The sequence below is a fragment of the Perca flavescens genome, chromosome 18 (genome assembly GCF_004354835.1).
Source record: "Perca flavescens isolate YP-PL-M2 chromosome 18, PFLA_1.0, whole genome shotgun sequence".
Lineage (NCBI taxonomy): Eukaryota > Metazoa > Chordata > Actinopteri > Perciformes > Percidae > Perca > Perca flavescens.
The window spans coordinates 22612555-22630611 of NC_041348.1; the positions used below are offsets into that span (position 1 = coordinate 22612555).

Sequence of the window (18057 nt, forward strand, 5' to 3'; positions counted from 1 at the left end):
ATAACATGACATAATTTCATATTTTTATTAAGTGAAGCAAGACATGACCGGTGAAACTTTACAAGACTCAACTTGGGTCATGACAAGATTGAACTGGTTTATTTGATGCTTAACAGAGAGCATATTCATAAATTGGTTGTTTCAATGTGACCATTCCAGTAGCCCTAATGAAGACTACTTGGGACAAGAAGTAGGTTTGTATTTTGTACAGAGGCAATCTATTCATGCAGTCAGCATGACTGAAGAATCTGTGGTCACTACAGAGGTCCAGCAGTGTGGATAATCCCCCTCTCAAAAAGCAGTTCAGCCAAAGCGATCTGTGGGGGGGGGGGAAAGAACCACGTGAGGAATAACTCAAACCAATCATTTGACAAAAACACCGGCTCAAATTAATTATTTAGAATAAATATCTACATAAACTGGACATGAGAGAAATGGGTGAGAATGACATGGCTATTAAGAATTGCATACATTGTCAAATACAAAGACTTGTTACCACTTAAAACAACATACCCTGTCATCTGCAGAATCACATGGGAAACTTCCTACTGTCACAAATTTGGGATATGAATGGATCAGAAACTCCATGGCATCTGTGTGCTGAAAAAAAAAAAGTTAGGCGGTGACATCATTATGGCACTAAGTACAAAACAAGAGCTTTACATAGAGCTTCCAATCTACCTCTGCTTTTATTTCGAAACTCTTGGGCTCCTCTTTGTGGTAAACTCTGGAGTTGTCTGTTGTGTAGTAAAGATGAACAGCTTCTCCATCACTGCATAACCTGGGAAGACAAAAAGTTAAGTTTTAACATTGCCATTATTTACATTTCTGCTTTAATGTCAACTCATTGAAGCAGGTGTTCTTGACAAGAATAAGGGCTGCATCTCATAACCCTTATTTGATAGCTAGTCGACTCCTTGGCTGAACCGGAAGTTGTTCTGGCCCTCCTCGGTTAAGGCCGTCTCAAAGTGCTGATTTCTGCCCCGAGGAGCTACAGGCGATGACACGCGAGAGCAGCCTTCCCGGAAGCCGTGCAGTTGAAGGAGATGCTAACTCCACCCATACAGCGGACAAATTCATGTGACGCTTCAGAGGTAAGGACTTCTCCTCCCTCTAAAACACATTAGGCTCGTTTGAGATGAACTGCGCCTCGGCTGTAAAGCGGACGAGAGCAGGCGGCAGCAGCCGGGGGCGGTGACTAAAGTCCGCTCTCAAGTCGGACAGTTTTCCAGCTGATTCCAGCAGCCTTCAGGATGAACAGGAAGTGACACAAACACTGTGGTTCGATTCCAATTTAATAAAATGTTATCAGACCCATATATCAGCTCCTACACAGTCTCCAGTTGTTTTTATTATGACAGAGTAGCTGTCAAAATGCTCTACACGTGATCTGTTGCTGATTTTAATTAACAACACACTGTAGATGATCCGTAATCTGAACAGATTTAGTCTCTCTGACTTCTAAACATCACTATCAGCCTCACTACATGTGTTCTGTACATAATAAGCCTTTAAATCAGACAAATAGCCGTTAAAATCCCTCCGATTCAAAATAAATAAAAAGTTTACATAAAACGTCATCATGTTGAGTCGATTCTGAACCAATCAGCTGTTCGATCAGCTGAGAGGCCGGCGTTTCCCAGCATGCAGTGGGTCCACTTGCGTCCGCCTGGCTCTTGCAGTTGGTGAAAAGCAACTGCGCTACCTGCGTCTCAGAACTGCGGCCGCCTTGGTCTCGTGAGATTATCGTTGCCCACGTGTGCATGACGTCAGAGCAAGTCGGGATCGAGTCGGACAAGAATCTAACCGGCATGCATTGGGCGGCGATCGCCGGTGATCGATTCTGCGCAGATCTGGCTCATCTCGAACGAGCCTATTTGCTCGTTGCCTCTCTCCTCGCATGATTTCCTTGCGTCCCTCCCGTGCCTCCTTGGTGGGAGGGACTAAGACGCGAGGAAGGGAGGCAAGTGGAGGACTCAAGGAGGCAATTATGGGTTTCTGAGATGCAGCCACTGTCAAAAGCCCTATTTGCAAAGGACTAGTATTACCTGGGGACCTCTAGTAATTTGTATTAATTGCAGAGGTCATTTGTGATCTTAATCCAGCCATGTCTGTAATTTGTCAAGTAAAAGTTCCACTACAAATTACCTACCATATTTCGCCAAACACAGAGGTTGTGTGGTAATATTAGTACCGTGCCGTCATTTTGGCTGCGTTGGCAATTATACGTAAAAGTTTTGACAAAGCCTTGACATCATAATAATGTCAGAAAGTTCAAGTAAAATACAGACTTCACTTATCCCATGCGAATGCGCCGCACTAAACACAGACGTAGGGGGTTATTTCTAAATCACACGCTGGTAAAACTAGACCCGTGTGAACAGGGCTATAGATGCTATGCTCCACAGTTGAATAGTCCATTTCAAACCTGTCTGGTGTGAACATGCGGTGAAATGCAGTAAACATTGCATTACCTGGCACATCCAGAACGGAGAATTCTGACTCGGGTCTGGGTAGTGATTTGTGCACCTACATCCAGAACTTGCCCGTGCTCCCACCTAGTAGATGCTCCTTGCACGCTGCTGGCCAATTCCTCTGTGGGAGAGGATATGAAATTGTTAGAATCAGAAGTATTATGCATCGCAGGCTGTCCTGCAGCGTTATAATCATTATACACTTTCTTGCAATAGTACAATTTTCTTCTGAAGTAAGTGAATTGAAAATAAGTGAATTGCCAGAACTGATGTAGCCACCACATACCCGGTGTGAGCATGGGAGGAAGGCAGTCATGAAGGTAGTCTCTGGCTTTCTGATCCACGGCAGCGTCGACCGGGGCGTAAGTAATGAGCTTCTTCATCAGACTCTCGATTCGCGAGAAGAATTTTGTCCTGCGTGGGTCATCCTACACACATGAGGAGGACTTTGGTCATTATGAGTGGGTAACTGGTGAGAAGCCAAGGGTGGTGATGGTAACAGAAAGTGACAAATAAATAGAAAATAACTGATGAACTACCTTGTCAGAGTTCTGTACTCCCATGTATGTCAGGTAATCCAGAGGTAAGCCCTGTCTGAACTCCACATCCTCCTCCATTGCTATTTCCAATGCTGCTGGAACCAACTGAAAAAAGGGCAGATCAAAAGGGGAAAGACCTTTGGTATATTTAAAAATATATTTTTTTAAAACTGGTTAAAGTGGTTTACTGTATTGTTTATCTATTGCTACTTTTATCCGGAATCAATACTGGAATATTGCACACAAGAAAATATTAGAACATTTTCCCATTTTATTTTTATGGATTGTTACACCACGTGTGTTACAACAGCTCAACAAGAAAAACGTTGTTTAAAAGCTTTTAAGAGTGGCTTTTTAAGAGTCAAGAATTTTAAGGGAAACGCTATTGGTTATTACACTATCCCTGTAATGCTTGATCAATAAATGTGGCGATGTGCCTGTCCACTGATGCTGCCTTTTGTTAACCATGTAGGTTTCTGATTAGAGCCTTGATCAGAGAATATCACCTTCTGTAGCAGATCCCCCCAGCTGTTCTTCTGGTGAGAGGAGATGGTGATGTGGAGGGAGTGAGCATCTGGGAGGCAGTCGCCCTGGTGGATGAATCCTCGGGGAAAGTAAAGGAGATCCCCGGCTTCGAGGACCACTTCCAGGATCGGCTTCCCGATGTCTGCCTGATCAAAGTTGGCTGGAAAGGAAATGCATTGGTAAATGCAGCGGCTGGAAACGATCTTAATTTAAATATCACGCCCCAATATATTCTCGGTTTTGAGGCCTCGCCCCTACAATTTACGACGTGGCGAGACGTAATCCGGCTGAGAAGCGGCACTTTTCAGAGGTGGCGATTGAAACCCTGATATCTCCGGTTCATTTGCACTAACGTGTGTACTTTTTGGCAGCCTGAAAACTGGTATTAAAGGCTGTAGAAAGAATGCGGAATGGAAAGAGATCACTGATGCGGTCAACAGTGTTGCCGTAGTAAATCGGACTCCAGCTGAAGTTTAGCCTATTTAGCCCCCCCACTGATGCGAGCCATCTGCCCTTAAACAATCCGATGGAGCGCTCCACCGTGGCACGTGTGCGTACGTGTGCACTATTGAACCGGTTCATAGAGGTCTTCTAAAAAGAGCCAGATCTGCCATTGCTGATAAGTGATCAACTGATGACTTCTCCTTCTCCTGTTAAACTGATTATATGCTGCACTGCAAGGCCACGCTGACTCAGAAACTTGCGTACACGAGTTCAGACCAGACGTGAGATTTGATCGCAGCCTACGCTCACGTCCAAATTGATAAATGCCGAGCTTAGCGTAGGAATCGGCGTACGCCCGTCGTACGCCTGTTTTAGGTCGTACGCACGTTTCATAAATGAGGGCCATTATGTGTAAAGCCAATTACGTACAGTAATGGTAATTGTAACGTAAATTATCCATAAATCCTGTTTCCAACCAAACGACAAATATCTCTTACTTAAAGAGAAAAAAAAAAAAAAAAAAAAACTTCATGAAATAATTTTTTACTCACGACTTGAAAGCACAGGCAAGACCTCATCTTCTGTTCTAAGAAAAAAAAAGTCAGAAAAGCAACTTTACAACGTGTTTCTTGGCATCTCTCAATCTCTCACTAACTTTATATCAAACTACTAGGAAACCATTGTTGAATGTATCATGAGTCGAATATAATGAATGTAAATAGCACAAAAACTGGATTAGCTACCAACTGCAAATGATTAGTGCGCATGACTCAAAATGTTGAAATTATCTACTAGTTTCTGCATTGTTAATGTAGCAAAAAAAATTCAGTGTGAATTTAACTCACTGCTACTTTTATTATTTTAAGATTTTTTTTGAGGCATTTTAAGCCTTTATTAGATAGGACAGCTTTAGACATGAAAGGGGAAAGAGAGGGGGAACGACATGCAGCAAAGGGCCACTGCAAGACTAAGCCTCTGTACATGGGCGCACGCTCTACCAGGTGAGCTACACAGGCGCCCCCGATGCTGCTCTTTTAAAAAGGTTCCTCACTGTACCTCACCTTGGGTTGTACACTCTCCAATGTTTCTTCCCCTCCAGCTGAACCACAAACGCCTCAATGTCGTCATAATGTGGAGCAAAGCCTTGTGTTCCAGGTGGCGTCAGGTATCTGGTTAAAAGGAAAAAAACCACCAATTTTACAATGACCGATAGCATCTGAAAAGGTTAACCAGGACAATTAGTGTCCCAAATACTTACATGTTGGCTCCTGCCATGCTGCCGAACTGCTCTTGGAGGATGGACAGCACGTTCCACACTGTGGAGGAGAAAGCCTGGGGATTCAGCATGCGGAGGGAGCAGCCTCTCTGGGGAATGGAGATACAATGATGAGAATAATAATCTGCAATGGGCGCGCTGGGGCTGGGCAATACCTTGATATTATATTGATATATGAGACCAGATATCGTCTTAAATTGCCGGATACATCTAATTGCTATTTAATAAAGGTGGTCCAGGAGAATTTCAAAGTGAAAGGAAACTTTAATGATCTTCAAACCGCTGCAGCAAAATTCATTTATAAGGAATGTAAAAATGCAGAATCACAGTAATGTTGCATTAGAAATAATCCCATACTGTATACTAGGGCTGAGCGATATAGAGAAAATTAAATATCACGATATTCTTGACCAAATACCTAGATGCTGATATTGCGATGATATTGTGTGGTTAACTATTGGTGCTTTAACTAAATGTTATTTACACAATGAGATTTTTTATGAATAATCTCCAGAAATGATTTAATGCATTAGTGGGTAAAGGTAAATAATAGAACCGCTAGAACAGTCTGGTAAGTTCAGAAAATGACATCACTTTACTGTAATGCAGCCTGTAAAACCAGGAAAAGACAACATTTATGCCATATTACGATATCCAAAATCTAAGACAATATCTAGTCTCGTATCCCGATATCAACATAACATTGATATATTGCCCAGCTCTACTGTATACAGAGCTGCTGCCTGCATCAGTGTGGCCTTACCTCATAGAAGTCCCACACAGTGAACGGCAGAGCTCTCCCCGGAGGATTGTGCGTCTCTCTTTTGCCATTAGTGTAGCTCGTGACATCCAGGTTCACTCCATACTGAACATCCTCCTAAAATTAAACAACGCAATGTAATTCAGTATCACAGATCTCCATCATCTATCAAAGACACAAGACAAAATAATCAGAAAACAAACAAATAAAAAACTACGTAATATACAACAACAAAAAACAAAGGGGGAAAAAATGAGGCGGCTCATTTTCACATTAAAAATGAAAATATTTACTTCCTATTGTGTTTGTTTCTTTAAATAAAGTATTTTATAAAAAAAATGACACCAAACTTCATAGAACTTCCCTTGATAATTATTAGTCTGTGCGATTACAGATTCAAAACAGCCAATGTCTGAAATGAATGTTGAGCCTTCAGATAAATCAGCCTGTCTGACTCTTACAGTGGTGGAGAACATTTCACTTGAAGTAAAAATAAAGCCGACCATTGCCAGTCCAACTTTTAGTAGTAGAGACCTCTCTCCAAATAAACAGAACGTTTGTGTTGTCAATTATGCTACCACCATCTTTTGATTACTTGTTTACAAAAAATGAAGGAAAGTACCTGCTTCAATTTTACACTTTCCATGAATTTTAGAACAATAATAATGTGTATAATGTTGTATTTTGTAAAAGATCCATCTTGATGATAACATAACTGACATATTCCAACAGAGCTGGGGGAATTATAGATAAAGTAAGGATGAATGAGGTAATGTTTCAGATCCTTACCTGTCTTAGTATGCGATCAAACTCTGCTGTGGAGAACAGTCCCTTGTAATAATCTGGAGTCTTACGTTGAACAAGAATGGGTTTCTTTTCCCATGTTTCCCTTTGGAAAGAGGAAAAATATTAGCCGGTGAATGTTGCAAGAAAAAGATGACACCTTGTATAGGGTGTATTATTACCTCCCCCAAGGAGGTCATGTTTTCGGCTTGGTTTGTCTGTTTGTTTGTCTCTCTGTCTGCAGAATTACGGAAAAACTACTGGCCTGATTTTCATGAAACTTGGTGGGAGGGTGTAGCATGGGCCAAGGAGGAACCCATTAAATGTTGGAATGGATCTGAATCACAGGGTGAATACACAAATTATTTTTAACTTCTGTTAACATTGCATGGTAGGGAATTAGTGCTGCAATCATGTGGCGTCAGAAAAAATCTGAAAAATGAGATCCTGACTGGGAAAATTCACACTGCATTAACATTGTGAAATAGGGCATGCCTTGGCAGAAGTCTGCACTCTTAGGGTGCCCTTCCAGTTTTGCAAATTAATTGATCCATTGATCACAGTGTTTGCTCTTCTGCAGCCTACAGAAATAAATATGAATTATGTACAGCACTGTGCACTAAATGCACAGACAGAAACCCAGCCAACACACTCATCTATACCTGAAGAAGGACTTGGCAGGAATGGGGTTGATGATCCACTGGAACAGCTTGCTCGCTCTCTCCCTGCTGCTGTTCACTTTTCCCAGATCGGCCAGCAAAGCATCCACAGCCTCACCATCTCCATTTACACACTCCTCATCCTGCAACATAAGCATAAAGACTCTGGGAACTATAACTGAGCAGTATGGTCAAAGAAAATAATAAAAATAACAATAAATAATAATAAAACAACATGTTAGCATTTAGATTAACAGATCATAACTTTTCATGGATGTGAAAATAGCACCCCATAGCATCTATCTTTGCAGCAGGTACACACTTACTTCTGTCATTCCCTTAAGGCTCTCCTCTTTTTTTGCAGACTTTAGGAGCTTCTTTCGCACTTTCTTCCTTTCAGGCTTTAATTGAGCTTTAACTGTGTTGACCTTATTAGCCCCATTCTCCTTTTTCCTTTTCTTCTTATCTGCCACCTAGAACATCATACAAGTTAACATAAATAGCTAAACACAGTTAAGATACATAGTTAGCCTGGAGAAATGAAGAGCAGATAACAGGAGTTGATAGCTAACTAGCTATCAGGAGGACTGTGCTAGTTTCAGCACTGCACCTCTGAGTCTACAGAGCATAGAGCAGATCGACTAAACCACTCCCTACCACATTATTTTTATGATATCTACCTGCAGGGAAGGCTTCGTAGCAGTAGGAGGCAAGTCTGTTGACAACGTTTTATACAAAGCAAAAGCTGACATGTGTTTTCGCTCCATGTTCAAGAATGTGTCATCATCATCCGGCGACTGCCGGAGCGTCTTCTTCTACGGCTATTTGTGTCCATTTGCTCTCTAACGGACTCTCTACTGCCACCTGTAGAATAGTACTAGAAATTGCAGCCCATTCCTCCTACTTCATTTTTGTTTAGTTTTAATGGCGGTTGGCCAACCAGCTTAAAGGTCCATCACCGCCACCAATGGACTGGAGTGTGGAGCAGTAGAATTAGTAAAATTAGATTAAATTATCTCTATTATTCCCTTTAATCTTTAAATAGAAGATTACACATTTTCGAGTATGTCTTTCCTAGCAGATTCCCCAGTGTAATATTGACTTTTTCATCAATTAGTCCTGATATTAATCCCCTTCAATTTGAAATGCAATCTATCAATACATGTTTGACAGTTTCCGATTTATTATGTGTGTGCATAACAAGTCCAAGCAGGGTGCTTGCCTATTCTAAGAGAGGAGTGTTTGATTTAAGTCTGTGTTGCAGGTTGCAGCCCACTTAGGACTGAAAGGAGCGTATTGCACTTTAAAAAACTAATGTATTTATTGAATTTTTCTAAATAGTTCAACAAATACATAAAGCGAACAAACAAAAAATAAGAAACCAAGAACATAATAGGGAGTATGTGAAGTAAAAAGGAAGAAACATAATAAGCAAACAAGTACAAAAACATATAGGTAAATTAAGATATCAGCAAATACTGCTTTATTTGCTGATGTCTTAATTTACCTATGTTTTTGTACTTGAGTATACTAAGAGTATTATCCCTTTATTAAAAATATATATTTTTTCAAGAACAGAATAGGCCATTGAGCCAGAGTTGTAGACTTACGATAGATTTTAATTCAGATTACCAGACAGAACAGAAGATTTTCTTATTTGTTTCTTCACAGATTTAAATTTAAATATTAGCACTCATTAGCCAATCCTCTACCTCACTTGGTCAGTTATTTTTTATTAATATTCTCAGTCAGAATTTCAAACTTGGCTGCCTTTTTAAATAAAGGCTCAATTAGTGTCATACTGCATGTCTTATGGTCACTTTGAGTGTAGTGCTTCACTAGTTATATTTAAAAGGCTGTTGTGCGTTTCAGCAAGCTCCTCTAATACTGTTTTCCACATCCTCATAATGGTAAAAATGCATTTGTTTTTCGTGTATTTCATCAAAACATCACTGCAAAAAGGATCGGTTGTGTATGTTTGTAGAATTACAGCATCCTTGTTTATGTTCTTTGCTGGGCTGTTTTGCTATGTTTTTCATCCATTATAAGTGAAAAAAGGAATGTTATGTAATACAGTATACTGAACACATAACAAAAGCAAGCACAAATGTAACAAATAAACAACCCAAAGTATCCTGAAGAGGTAGATGTCCATGCCATCTGTAATCAATAACATAAAACAATATCAATAAATAGATGATATAAAATAACAATTTCTCTCTAAAAGATGACGTTTTAAGGTCATGATTAAGAAATATTTTTTAACGAATGCAATATTTAAATATATTATTTTATAAAAAATATACAATCATATATTTTATATAAAGTATATTTATACCACTCATCATGTATCACTACACAGTACCATTGACATATATGCACAGTACCCACACTGATCACAAAGTGGAGCATTTCCACAATATTTCTTGAACTACACGGTTAATCAACACTGTTTCCCACAATGCTTAGCGGCGTGCTGTTGGTGCTGTTTGTCCAGCCGTCGCTCCAACAATGCAGCTTTTAAGCGGTGCGAACTGAAAACGCTGCAACACCACAGGCTTGTCCGGTGACTGTAGTCGTTTTAAATTCACATACAATACATTTTGACGGTTTGACAAACCTGCAGGACGATTGTGACTCAGTTTGTAGGACACCCAGGACTCTTCTGCTGTGGTGAGTAGCTACTGAAGCTAACGTTGGTCTGCCAGTGTAGTTGAGAGCAAATGCATTTTGTTGTGACCGCTGCTGGCTAGCAGGCTAGCTAATTGGCCAGATGAGACATATGGCCCCTTGTGTCTTTCCCCTGCAAATCCCCTCTGTCCATAATTAATACAATAGCAGTGTCCACTTGCCCTCGTTGTGTTTGCTGTTGCGGAATTTCTAACTGGTCTAAATGTAAAAGGTTGGTAGTTTTTATAAAGACTTTAAGGCAGCTGAGTCGTTCTCTGTAGTCGCTGCAGGTCGTGAGTCTGTTTTGCTTTGATCTCTACTGAGGCACACGTCAACCAAACCAGTGTGATCGGTGCTTTGCCGCGATGTAGCGTTAAACAGTCTGTATATGACCACAATTTATTGGTCTTCTAAACACATTTTATTTAGGGCCCCTTTTGATTGTCAAACCCTCAACCCCCTACTGCAAAAATGTGCCGCTCTATTAGTATGGGTGAAATGTCACGCCTAACTCAATTAACGTTACTTAAAACTGGCAATTTTGTCGACGTGCTTCGTGGCAAGCAAGCATACATATTGGCATGATAATGTATGCTGATTATGAAAACCATAATGAGCTCATGGTTAAGTCAACTCGCTTTATTACACTGGCGATCTGTTCTGCGACCACTGTTCATTATAGTACATATTAATGCACGAAAACTATAATAGCTGTTGTTATTATTGACGATTCAATTATAAAACTAAGCATGTGGAAATAGAAGTTGTGTTTGCTATGTTCAGATACAGGATAGGGTCTTTTGAAATCTCTTTGAAATCTTGCTCTGGCACTCATGTTGTACCTTTGCCATTGAGCAAGGTGGCATTAACTGTTGCTGTAATAATGTATTTGCAGTGAGATTCAGAGTGGCCTGCTCGTCATAGAGGAGATCATCAGATATTGCTGCTATCAGTATATTCCTACTGCTATCATTTACACTTGGTTCAGTGTTTCGCTCTATCATACAGTATTGCTTACCTATAATATAGCTTAAAATGTAACAGGAATATGTTGGTGCCATATGTCCTTTTTTTTTTTTTTTTTTTTTTTTTTTTTATAACTAAACTCACTTTTAATTGCACTCCGTTGCCATTCCATCTATATAAATGACGGTAGACTAAATATACCTTTCAGTGTAATGCATTACAATTCATCAACACCACAAACTACAGCCTCATAAATTGTCTCTAAAAACTTTAACCAACATCTGACCATTACAACCTACCTGAAGGTAGGATTTATTGCAGGGCTGTATTAGCTAGATGTTCCTAATGAACTTGAAAATGAGTGCAGATGTTTTGTAATTTGCCTTGTGGTAATTGACCAATGACTGATGAGACAGAGGAGCTTAGCACAACCCAGATAGAATGAGTTGAATGACGAGCCAGCCTCTTGTAGTTCGTGGAATGTACCCCACTAGTCGAAATTAAGGCCAGGCTTAGCGTGCTTGTGGGAACACTGAGGTTACTGCCAAGGGCATTGCATGTTTTAGTAACCAGTAAATCAGTTTTCACTCAGATTTCTAAGCCCAAAGTTTATCACTTAATAGCGGCCTTTCTGGAGTTGTTGGCCCAAAGCTTTTTGGTCAGTTTATTTGTGGCATCATCATTGCATGCCTTTGTGCATTTTTTTTTTTTTTATTTGGCAGGAGGATGCTTTTGTCAAATAATTATTTATTATCGCAAAGTCTGAAACTTGGTGGGAAAACTCGCTAAGCACGAACACATGCAGTGTCCTGAATCCGATGATGTAGCGAAAACTAAAAAGGGATTGCAGGGAATTGGTTGTGTGAAACACAAAATAATCACCTGATGGGTATGGAGGCAGCAAAAGTTATAGTTTAAATTTCACATTGCTACCTGGTTTGTAAGTTCTGTCCCCCCCTTCCAGACCAATACTTATCACTTTTTAGTTCTTATCAGATATATGTCATACGTATCATTTGATTTCTGAGCATCTGTGTGAGATGTTGACAACTGGTCGGCAGTCAACCTAGGCCCACACAGAGGTGTAAAGTGTAGTTTTTCTAGGTCAGTTGCCTGTGAATGGATCACAGCAGATGCTAGTGTTGATTACAGATAGTTCTTTTTATTTGGAGGCATTGTTATCTCTGATATGTGTTATCTGCGCTGATGTATAAACAACAGCAGTAGGCCTATGTTTTTTTTTGTTTTTTTTTTATGAACACAAACTGTCAGAAACTGTCTAAAAAAGATCATTAAGGAGCCAGTGGTATGTTATGGTTAGAATGGACCACAGCGTGCATTAATATGGACTGTACGGGGTACTGTGTATCCCATTGTGGACATGGATATTGATCTTTTTCTCATAGGGGCGGGATTACCACGCTGTCTGTGAGTGATTTTCTTTTTCTTGTGGTCATATGGTTATCAAAAAATGTCACAATCCAGAAAAAGGGCAAAATCATCATTTCATTATGTGACAAGGTGCCTCTTAGATGTGCTGCCCTCATTAAATACTTGGCCGTCTGCCTGACGCTCCCAATTTTCTGAATTTTCCATATGGGTAGAGGCCATTCTAGTGGCATAATTGGTAATTGGTAGTGTTTGATCATTGTTTTGGCCTGCGACAGTTGTTGATAATTGGAATTTAAAAAAAAACAGAAAATAAATCCCATTGAGCTGCTAGATAGCATTTGAAATTTGCTGTTGATGAAATACTATCAGGTGGCTGTTTCAAATTCATCTTACCACATTATTTACCACACTGGTTTATAACAATGTATTCAAATAATGTGAAAAGGATTGCTCATGGTTCCCCTTGAGGCAATAGTGCAGGTTTAAATGAAGTGCAGCCTTTATAAATGTTAGGTTACTAGTTACACCTGTTCTAAGTCTGGTGTGTTTGTGGGATATAAGGCATTATCTAACATTCCGCAAAGGGTGTGCTTGGCCTAAATGTCGATTCATGCTTCTGCGTGTATATGCGTGGGTAGTGTGTGGTAGAGTGAGTGAGAAAGTGACGGGGATTAGAAGCTCTAGCACAGACTCTGGAGGCATAGCGGGAGAAACAAAGTGTTTATTTTTCTCTTTATTACACATTACGGCACAAATCTTTTTTTTTTTTTTTTTTTTTCATCTCCTACTACGTGAACATCTCGTACGTGCGTAAGAGTTTTTCCTGCGTGTCTCTACAACGTATAAAGTTAGAAAGCCAATCACAAGCATTATTATATCTTGGTAGAAGCATGCTGTGTGTTTACTGGCTCACTGACGATGTTGAGATTTAGGCTACTCTTAATTTATTGAAATTTGGTATTTAATGACGAGGCAGTTTTCGAAACTAAATACTAAGGAGGTAATTCGGTCGGTGTCTAAAAAGTATTCCGCGTTGCTGGGTTGGTCAGTGGTAGAGCAGGCGCACATATACTGTGAGGTTTATGCCTCAACGCAGAAAAAAAAAAAAAAAATCTTTAAAAAGTATTCTGGTGTAGGGTTCATATCTCAACGTACCTACGGCGTCGATTTAACGCAGGAGCATAAATTGCCCTTAAGACTCATCAAGAGTAATATCTTACAGTAATGTACCTTATTTCAGGGAAGCCATTTCAAATGTTCATAGCAGGAAAAGTAGAGGTGTTAGTTAAAACAATATTGATTGGGCCCATGCGTTCATTGAATTGTCCCAGGAACCGATGCCAGTGAACCAGCATGCACAATACCAATGCCCTCGGACTGTGACATCCTTTTCTGTCATGATGTGTCAAAATGTCTGCAGGGAAAAAGGTTTGTGAATGGGGTGTGAATGACCAATAAAACTTGAGCTGAAAGCGATGACAAGTCCTTCAATCTGGCGTCAAAGGCCACTGATAGAAGGTGCCAGAATATCCAGTAAATATAGTGTTGGAAATGATCAGGTGACTCTTTGTTGCTTGTAAAAAGTAATGCTGTGCAGTAGAGGTGTTGAAATTAATCAAATTATCGATGCATCGAATCGGGGACCTGGACGATGCTGCATCGATAATCGGCCGAGCCATAATCGATTATTTCTGTTTACAATTTAATGTATGCCTAACAACATTTCTGTTTACATATTCTGGTATGTTTTGCACATTCAGGAAGTGCCATGTGCTCAGTACTGTAGTTTTATGTATCCAATTTATTTAGTATTAGAGCACTGCAGAATGTTTTGTTTTTGAAGCATGTTGAAGCATGCATCGTGATGCATCGAGATATTGAATCGCTGACGTGATAATCGTAATCAAATCGGGAGATCAGTGAAGATTCACACCTCTACTGTGCAGTGCTAATGAGTTAAAAGATCTCTGTTCTCTCTGGAAAACACGAGTTGTCCAGAAAGCAGACAGAATATTGTGCCAACCAAATTAGTAATGGATTGGTTATCATGCAGTCAGGTCGGCGGTAATATGTGCCAATACGGAAAACGTACCGCTATGCCAACTCATTCATTCCCTCTGCTATACGACTGTTAAATGAACAACATATGAGACTGTTAAATGAATACACATAACTATAACAAAACAGGTTCTTGCACCTAGCTGCTCTCTTCTGTCACTGGTGTGTGTGTGTGTGTGTGTGTGTGTGTGTGTGTGTGTGTGTGTGTGTGTGTGTGTTGATTGGGTCGTGTAAATGTGTGGATGTTATGGGAGTGAGATAAGCATCTGTATACAGAGAGATGTATGACAGTACTTGTTTATTTTATTATTATTATTATTATTTTTAACATTATATACATTGTACACTTTAACTCTTAATGGATGGGTTGGCTGAAAAACTGAATTGCACCTTGGGGACTAATAAAGTTATCTGAATCATTATGTTTTTGGCAGTTTTAAAGTTAAAAAGTATAGATGCACCAATTACAACTTTCTAGGCCAATTCTGATTTTCTTTGAGTTAGGCCAGCCGATACCGATTTTAGCCAATTCCGATTTAATTTTTTCTAACCACTTTACAGCACACACAAATATTTATTTTCTATCTTTTCTTGAATAGAACATTTTGCACAGAACATAGAACCTTTTTTTGAACAGATAATGGATCACTATAAAATAGCACTATATAATTACTCCTGGTGTTGGAAATTCACAAGTGCAATGTTAGAACCATTTCCTTCTTTTCACATCCAATCAATGTGATTTTGGTATTTGGTGTCATCCCTCCACGCCCTACTTTCTCCTTGCAGGTGTTGCATATTGCAAACTTGTTATCTTCTGCACACACGCTGAAGAATTTCCAAACAGCTGACATGTTGCAGGTTAATAATAATTCACGAGGTTCCCTACATGTGCGAGAATAGCACGGACACGCGCTTCACACACGGCGGAAAAGTTGAGATAAAGGAATAAGAGACTGTGCTATCGCGTCCGTGCGTCCTTCAGAACTTATGTTGTCAGTTAATTGTAGCATTGACCGGCATGAAATCGGCATATGTCTGACTTCATCATGCCGGTCATGGCCGAGCATGTGAAAACCGGCCATTTCCGGTCACCGGCCGGTCTATCAGTGCATCTCTATTAAAAAGTGTACTTTGGTGTGGGGATTTGGCAGACTGGACATAGACTAGCTGGTCAGGGACAGTCAAGACACCTCAGTTCTCCAATCTATGCTTTAAAGCATAACTCGGTGGGTCCCTGTCTCCTGAGGTAGAATTTAAAAATTTTGAATTATCCGGAACTCTTTGGTTGGCACGTGGTGTGGTATACGTTCGGTTTTGACGGTCCAGCACGCCACTACACTAATATCAGGGATGGAGTATTTCTTTATTACAGCTCTGATTATTGTTTTTAGTCAGTTAAAATTTCACATACCAGAGTAAGAGATTTTGTCTGACAGTAAGGCTTGGAAGTTAATTGCCCCGTCTTTTGTAATGAGGGTCTTGGATGAATCACCGAATGAAGCCGCTGACTCTTGACTTGCATTCTGTCAAACTGTCCTGCTCTTGTCTGAGAAAGTGCAGAGGTTTAACTCTACTTGAATAGCTGGGTGTTCCCAAGCTCTTCCACTCTAAGTAACATCTCCTTTAAGAGGCAGGAAGAGTTGGGCTACATTAACCCAGGACATCTTGTTCTGTATGTTTATTGAATAACAGGAAGATGCTTTTTTTTTTTTTTTTTAATTGCGCTACGCAAGACAGAAATGAATGGCATGAATGAACGTTCTGACTGGAACAGATACGGCAGCTCGTAGCAGTGAGAGCAGAAAACGCTGCGAAAAGAGTGAGATGCAGGAACTAGTTTTACTTTTGGCACAGTAAGCAAATAGCTCTCTGTGCCATACCTGCTAGTCAAACAGTAGGATTTCTCAGCTTATTCATTTTCCAAGAAGCAATGCTTCCTCAAATAGAAGCACTATTTGCCTACCTCCAGTGGACCTTAGTTGGCTTATGTCACTGTCAAGCTCAAGGTAAGTGCCTTATTTGACTGAAGCAGTTAAAAATACACTTTGCTGCGAGGCAAAGCTGAATATTTGATTGTCAGTCCTTTCTTTTAAACAAATCACAGAACAGAATATGCCTGGTGAAAAGAGTGCAATCACTGTCACAATGAGGCCATCCCTTTTTTTTTTTTTATCTCCCTGATTTATTTTTACTATAGATAGCGACGAGTTTGATCAGTTCCCCCACACAATGCTGCCACTTGTTGTTGTTGTTGACATATTGAGTTCAAGCCCAGTGCATTTGTAAGTCTGGATGGACATTAAAAACATGACTTAGTAGTAGTGTGAGTGCCCTAACGTTAACACTCAAGTGCAATCTCTTTTGGGGTGGTACATTGCAATAATTCTCCCATGTCAGGGGCTAATCACCCTGGCTTTCCTCCCACAATCCATCAGTTTCTGGAGGATGAGGCTTGCGGGGTTCTGGCAGCTGTTGTCGGGCTGAGTCAATCTGTTATGGTCTACGCCAGCATGCACGGGAGGGGGAGAGGAAGAGCTCTCAGGAGGACACAGCAAGCAAGGCTGCTGCCACTGCTATGGAAAGATAACGAGAGGATTTATTTGTTAGGAGGGCAGGATTTCAGAGCTTGTGTGTTAATTTTGCTGTATTACCCACTTACTGTTTTCTTTGTAAAATATGTGCAGGGGAAGGCCAGGTTAAACGAGGAAGGATTTTATAAACTTAACATTACAATACAGCTAATGATAGTGTAGCCTAAATAATTAGTCGATGGACAGAGCTTGTTGATGTTTTTAGTAATTGTTTGTTGATCCTTCATCAAGTAAAACCACCAAACATGCTGTGGCTGCATCCTCTCCAAGGTGAGGATTAGCTGCTTTTTCCTGTTTTAATACACAGTATTTGTGGTTTTGACTGTTGGTCGGACAAAACAAGAACTTGAATATGTCCCCTTGCACCTCTGATAAACTTTTTTGTCATACATTGCATTAACATTGAAACGATTTACGTTGACTAAATGATTAATTCCGAAAGTAATCCGGAGATTAATAAGATAATACAAACAATTGCTAGTTGCAGCCATACATGAAAGAAACAGTACTATTTAGTTCAATTTGCAACAACAACAAAAACTGCAACCAAAATTGATTTTAAGTGCATGGACTTCTCCTATGCTTAGCTCATAGTGTCCATATAAACTATTCTGTTGACATGTACCAGCTGTGTGTTTTATGATGTGCCAGTCATTTCTAGTTTTTAACTCAAATCCATAGTTTTTTCTTTTTAAACAGTTCTACAAAGGAAATGCCAGTGACTTTGAATATATTTGTGCTAACAGCATCAAGGTGATATATGTTTAAATTGGCCTTATTATTGAACGAGGACAGTTCTCGGTGGATTTAAACCACTTTTGAATGTTAGCCAGACATAGGCTATTTTTCTGTGTGATTATCATGGCTTAAAAACTAGTCCTGTTTATGGATTTAGCCAAATTGCTGGCACAGAATGG

General features: G+C 40.0%; 1 protein-coding gene across 1 annotated transcript; it reads right to left on the reverse strand.

Moving 5' to 3' along the window:
- Window positions 1-11: 11 nt before the first annotated feature.
- riox1 (ribosomal oxygenase 1) lies at window positions 12-8318 on the reverse strand. The gene is made up of 15 exons (XM_028604800.1): window positions 8141-8318; window positions 7787-7933; window positions 7464-7603; window positions 6808-6907; window positions 6022-6135; window positions 5241-5347; window positions 5044-5151; window positions 4534-4568; window positions 3520-3698; window positions 3014-3118; window positions 2761-2902; window positions 2475-2595; window positions 682-781; window positions 514-600; window positions 12-317 (listed from the first exon to the last, which is right to left on the reverse strand). Exons 1-15 carry the CDS (start codon window positions 8225-8227, stop codon window positions 258-260), a joined length of 1632 nt encoding a protein of 543 aa, XP_028460601.1. The 5' UTR covers window positions 8228-8318; the 3' UTR covers window positions 12-257.
- Between the last annotated feature and the right edge of the window lie 9739 nt (window positions 8319-18057).

What these genes read in the sequence shown, in the direction of transcription:
- riox1 (XM_028604800.1), bottom strand. Translation starts at nt 8,227, where the DNA reads ATGGAGCGAAAACACATGTCAGCTTTTGCTTTGTATAAAACGTTGTCA. An exon ending in GAGTACAGAACTCTGACAAG is followed by an intron (nt 2,903 to 3,013) that starts GTAGTTCATCAG and finishes TCATGTGTGTAG; the next exon opens with GATGACCCACGCAGGACAAA. An exon ending in GTTTCGAAATAAAAGCAGAG is followed by an intron (nt 601 to 681) that starts GTAGATTGGAAG and finishes TTTTTTTTTCAG; the next exon opens with CACACAGATGCCATGGAGTT.